General features: G+C 65.6%; 1 protein-coding gene across 1 annotated transcript in view; it reads left to right on the forward strand.

The window, feature by feature from the left end:
* The window catches only part of LOC104987282, a gene marked incomplete at its 3' end in the record, with an annotated part of 9,515 nt that extends 4,314 nt beyond the window's left edge, over window positions 1-5,201 (forward strand). The window contains exons 5-8 of the mRNA XM_010838130.1: window positions 607-764; window positions 3,055-3,218; window positions 4,271-4,536; window positions 5,055-5,201. Of these exons, the coding sequence (XP_010836432.1) occupies window positions 607-764; window positions 3,055-3,218; window positions 4,271-4,536; window positions 5,055-5,201 (735 nt within the window). The remainder of the gene's footprint in view (window positions 1-606; window positions 765-3,054; window positions 3,219-4,270; window positions 4,537-5,054) is intronic.
* Between the last annotated feature and the right edge of the window lie 12 nt (window positions 5,202-5,213).

The following is a 5,213-nucleotide window of genomic DNA, read 5'->3' on the forward strand; positions in this document are numbered from 1 at the left end:
GGGGCTGAGGTGGGGGCGAGGCAGGAAGGAGGGAGAAGCCCGGGCCCCTTGAGAGGCCGGGCCCTCGGGAGCTGAGTGGCGGTGTGTCCTTGCTCCTGCGGCCTGTCCCCACATCACAGGGAGAAGGAAGGCGGTGAGGACAAGCTCAGGCGCCTGTCCCCAGGCCGAGCGTTTCTCCCGCAGGTTGGGGATGGCGACTGTCTCACCGGGGGGCGGCGGAGGGTGGTGGACTGGGTTCTGCGGAGCAGCTGGGGTAGTTTAGCAGTCACCCCAGTCATCCCAGGCCAGCCCGCAGGAGAGGGGCCCAGGGCTGCCGCATTCCACAGCCGCCACCTCTGTGGGTTCCAGCCCGGCGACCCGGGCAGCCCCAGGCAAGGGCTCCCCCAGCTCTGGGCCTCTTGTCTGCACCTGTTGGGGGCTGTTAGCAACGGACCGTGGGGCTCCCGCGAGTTGAGGACCCCTGTTTCAGCCAGCCCGCTGCTGCCTCACGGGAGCCGGCTGCCTGCCGAGCCGCTGGCCGCCCTGCCGTGGTGGCTGCTACATGAAGCCGCCTCCTGCTTATCCTAAGGGGAGATGGACCAGCTCCCTCTGTGCTGTTTCTCTTAGAGTTCCAGCCCCGAAGTCAAGGCCAGGCGGGAGGAGGGCACTGAGACAAGCCCCCAGCAGCCGGAGGGGCCGGGCCAGGGCTCCTCACATGCCTGGCACACGCCTGGCAGCCCCCTCGGCCAGTACCCTCAGAGGAGCGAGAGCCCACCAGTCCCACAGTGAGTCTTCATGGGCAGCCCTGGCCCTGGCACTTGCCATTAAAAGCCTCGCCTGCTGGGTGGCCGTGGTGTCACAGCTGCTGGGCCCTGCGCACCTGGCCACAGGGAGGAGAGGCGGGGATGCTCGGGGACTGGGAGGGGGGTCCTGCCCCACCAGCTGGCCCACGGGGCTGGCAGCTGAGGCCAGAACCTCCCTGGCCCGCTGGGAGAAGCCTGGCCCTCTGGAAGGAGCGCAGGGATTCCAGCTCATTCCCAGCTGGGCCACTGGCCGGGGCGTGTCCTCCCGCTCGTCTGCTGAATGGGGAAGGGGTGCCACCATCCCCAGGGCTGCGGTGGGGCACAGTGACACAGGGCAGGCGGGCCGACGTGGGTGGCTGGTGTGTGCGTGGGACCCCCTAGCTGCCAGGCACCCCCTTTCGAGGCTGGCATGGGCTGTTCCCCCGGTCGGGGCAGCTTGGCCTTTTCGGAAAGCCTGGATGCGGGGCCACTGGCCTCAGCTTGCAGCCGAAGGCTCCCGGGGCCGAGTCGTCAGGGGCAGGGGCCAGAGTCCTGGCTGTGGGTGGAAGCAGAGTGTCCTGATGACCCCGAACTGGGACCCCTCCTCCTCTTCTGTCTTCATGCAAGTGGCCCTTTAGAGTCCACGAGGCCCCCTTTCCTCCTAGCCAGCTCCCAGCTCCTCCCCCGAGGGCTGGCGGCCCGCGAGGCTCTAACCTCAGCGCCTCCCACCCAAAGCCGCAACCTGGGGGTGAGGCTGCAGAGGTGACCCCCAACCTGGGAAGCAGCTGGCCCCTCAAGAGTGGCCTTCTAGGAACCCCTGCCTGCCCTTGGGGGCGCCTCTGCTGTCCAGCGGCCCCTTCCAGCAGCGGGGCACATTTTCATGCCTCTCCCAGGAAAGGGGGTCATCGCACACTCGGCCCCGGGCCCGAGCTCAACTCTGGGCCCTCTGAGAGCGCTTTTCACGTGCTGATCTATGGTTCACCTGACTCTTGATCGCCCAGCCCAGGAACCTCTGACAGGCCTCCTGGCTGACCGGACCCTCTTGGTACCAGGAATTTGTTTATGGAGCTGGGGCTGGCTGCTCACTCCGAGGGTGGGGGGTGTGTCCTGGAATCGAGTCCTTGCGGGGCACGTGGCTCCTCATCACACCAGTGATGCAAGTCAGAAGCCAGAGAAGAGCTGTGTGCCTGCGAGAGAGGCTTCAGAGGCCTGGAACCTCCCTGGGAGGTCCCGCCACGTGGAGGGACCGCTTCGTACTTTCGTTCCCTCAAGAGAAGCTCAGCAGAGCGCTGAGCTGCTCAGGGCCAGGGCGCATCCCTGATCCAGGGCCTGTGGGGGCCCTCGATGCCCTGGCTGGGGGCTCAGGGCTGAGACCCATGTGTACTGGGGAGGGCTGGGAGGGACGGGATGTCTTTAGGGAGGCAGGGTGCGGGGCCTTCCATTCTGGCCAGTTCGGCCAGGTTCTGGGCCGGGCACAGCCCCTCCCCATCCTTTGCATCCTTGCTCTAGGGTGGGCCGGGCCCTGCATCTGGACAGACTGGTGCAGACAGGTGCCTGCTACTTCCTGCCCCGCAGGTCAGAGCTCTAGCCCCCCGAGATGTCTCCTGCTTCAAAAGCCCGAGACCCGGTTTCTTGGCTAAGACAGCCCTCTGACCCCGCTCCCCAGCCCACACCCCTCCATGGGTGTCAATCCAGGGGAGGGGGACGCTCAGGGCCGCCCTGGGGGAGCAGTAAGCTGTGCCCAGTCGCAGCGAGTGCCTGGGAAGAAAGGGAACAGAAGGAACTCCCTGCTGCCCCTGAGAGCGGGGGAATGTTCTAGAGCAAGGCTCCCCGTGGGCATGACCTCAAACCCAGACGGGACCGGGAAGCCTGGCAGTCCTGTTCCCTGCCCCCTGCCTTGGGGCTGCGATGGGGGTGCTTTTCCTGCCGTCCGTGTGCCCGGAGCTCAGGTGGGACCCAGGCACGTTGAGTGCTGCCCTCAGGCTGGGGGGTCGGGCTCCACACAGACGTCCCGAGGGAACAGGGGCATAGACAGAGTCCCCCTCCCCGCACGTCCCCCGCCACCCCCAGCAGCGGCCCCGTTTAGGGGTGCAGGTCCTGCTCGAGAAGCTGCCGGGCAGGGAGGGGCCAGGGCCTGTCTTCCTTCACCCGGTGCTGACCGCTTGGCCACTGCACGCAGCTGTCCCTGGATGTGAGGTGGTGTTGCACTGGTGGAATGTTCTGGTCAGGGCTGGCCCCCTGGGAGTGGAGGGCAGCCGGGTGAGCAGTCACCCCACCCTGCACTGCCTTGCAGCCTGCTCAGCGAGCCGCAGGATGGGACACCCCCTCCAGCAGCTTCAGCTGCGGATGGTCACCCGTGTCCTCCGACGCTGGCGTGGGACAAGGATTCACCTGCAGTGGCCGGCCGACCTGATGCCAGAGGCCAACCCCCGGAGAGCCACGGCCGCACGAGCCAAGGTAACCGGGTGGGGTGGCAGTGGTGGCAGCTGAGGACAGACGCCACCCCCTCGGGGGCCCTGGCAACTCATGCCCGCTTCGGGCTTGCGGCCGGCTCAGGGTCAGACACACGTGTGTCCTGCTGGGCCTGGCTGGAGCTGTGTGCTGGGGGCGACCCGGCCTCCCTGTCCCTGAGTCTGGGCACTCAGGAGGGCTGCCCTTCCAGATGGCGGGGCCTGGCCGGGGTGGGAAAGGCCACGCAGACTGGCCGCTCCTCCTCCTGATGACGTGACGACTCAGAGCAGCCAGCCGGGCTACGGACGGTCGCCAGGCTGGTCCCCAGAACCTCAGACCTGCCCGAGGACACCCCAGGACACACTGCCCGGCTGAGTCTAGATGTTTGTGATGCTGCCTCCACCAAGGGTGTGAGGAAGGCTCCTCCAGGCCGGCCCTGGGCTCAGGGCTGGGCAGGTTCTTGGATCACTCAGACCTCCAGGCAGGGGACCTGTGCAGACAGGGAGCTGGACGTGCCCCCAGACTGTCCCCATCTCCCGTGCTGTACCCCACCCCCAGCCCACAGACACCCTGGGGAGCCCCTAGAGCAGCTGGTGTGGCCCCCCCGCCTGGCAGGGTGCCCCAACCGGCTCCTCCCCAGCCCCTCTGTGCAGTGAGGGGCCTGTGGCCTGACAAATTACCCAACATCAGTGGCTTAAAAGGACAGAAACTTCCTGTCTCTCAGTTCTGGAAGCCACAAGCCTGAAATCCCCCATCTTTTCCAGTTTCGGGGGCCTCCAGGCCTCCTTCGCTGTGGCCTGTCTGCATCTGCAAAGACCCTAGTTTCACATAAGGGTTTGCAGGCGCTGAGAGTTAAGACTTGGACCTGCCTCTTAAAGGGACAGCCTGCCCTCCACCCCATCCCCTAAAAAGCCCTGCTTGCTGATTTCTCTGCACTCTCCGGGCAGCGATGCTAATGCAGAGGAGGTTCTATAAGCAGACAAGAAGGGGTGAGGGGGTGGAGGGCGAATGCAGGGGGGCTCCGAGGCCCTGCTCACTGAGCTCCTCCGGCCCCCCAGGGTCACCCTGGAGAATGTCTCGGAACCCCAGGGTGCCCTGGAACTCCGTCTGGGAAGCACGGGGAGTGCTGAGGGGCCTGTGCAAAGAGACATGCTGGGCAAGTGAAGGAGAAGAAGGCGAGGAGGGGCTAGGAGCGTGGCACTGGGGCCCCAGGGGAACAGTGGGGCCTGGGCGTTTGTGGGACTGGTCTCTGAAGACGGAGGGGCAGGAGGACTGGAGCGTCTGTGAGACCCTTCCTCGGAGACCAGCTCTGCTTGCTCTGCAGGTCTGGGGGCTCCCCCACACTCTGGAGGGTTCTCTACAGGTTCTGGGGCTCCCCTCAAGTACTGATGGCTCTCCCCAAGTTCTTGGAGGTCTCCTCGAGCACTGAGAGCTCTCCCCAGGTTCTTGGGGGTCCCCTTGAGTACTGAGAGCTCTCCCCAAGTTCTTGGGGGTCTCCTCAAGTACTGAGGGCTCTCCCTAGGTTCTGGAGGTTCCCCTTGAGTACTGAGGGCTCTCCCCAGGTTCTGGGGACTCCCCTTGAGTACTGAGGGCTCTCCCTAAGTTCTTGGGGCTCCTCTTGAGTACTGAGGGCTCTCCCCAGGTTCTGGGGACTCCCCTTGAGTACTGAGGGCTCTCCCCAAGTTCTTGGGGCTCCCCTTGAGTACTGAGGGCTCTCTCCAAGTTCTTGGGGGTTCCCTCAAGCGCTGAGGGCTCTCCTCAGGTTCTTGGGCTCCCCTAGCTCTGGAGGGCCCTGCCTGAGGCCGGTGGAAGCCACAGTGTATGGGTTTGTATGTCTTTTAGAGCCAAGGGGGCAGCCTGGTGTCCCTCTGCCGGGCCTTCTGCAGGCGACCTCCCTGGACACAGGACGGCCACCAGGCCCAGCCTTTCCTGTATGCAACCCCCCAGAAAGCCCTTTCACCTCTTTGCCCACTTGGGGGGACCGCCCCTGTTCTTCCCACC

The sequence above is a fragment of the Bison bison genome, unplaced genomic scaffold (assembly GCF_000754665.1).
Source record: "Bison bison bison isolate TAMUID 2011002044 unplaced genomic scaffold, Bison_UMD1.0 scf7180017845989, whole genome shotgun sequence".
Lineage (NCBI taxonomy): Eukaryota > Metazoa > Chordata > Mammalia > Artiodactyla > Bovidae > Bison > Bison bison.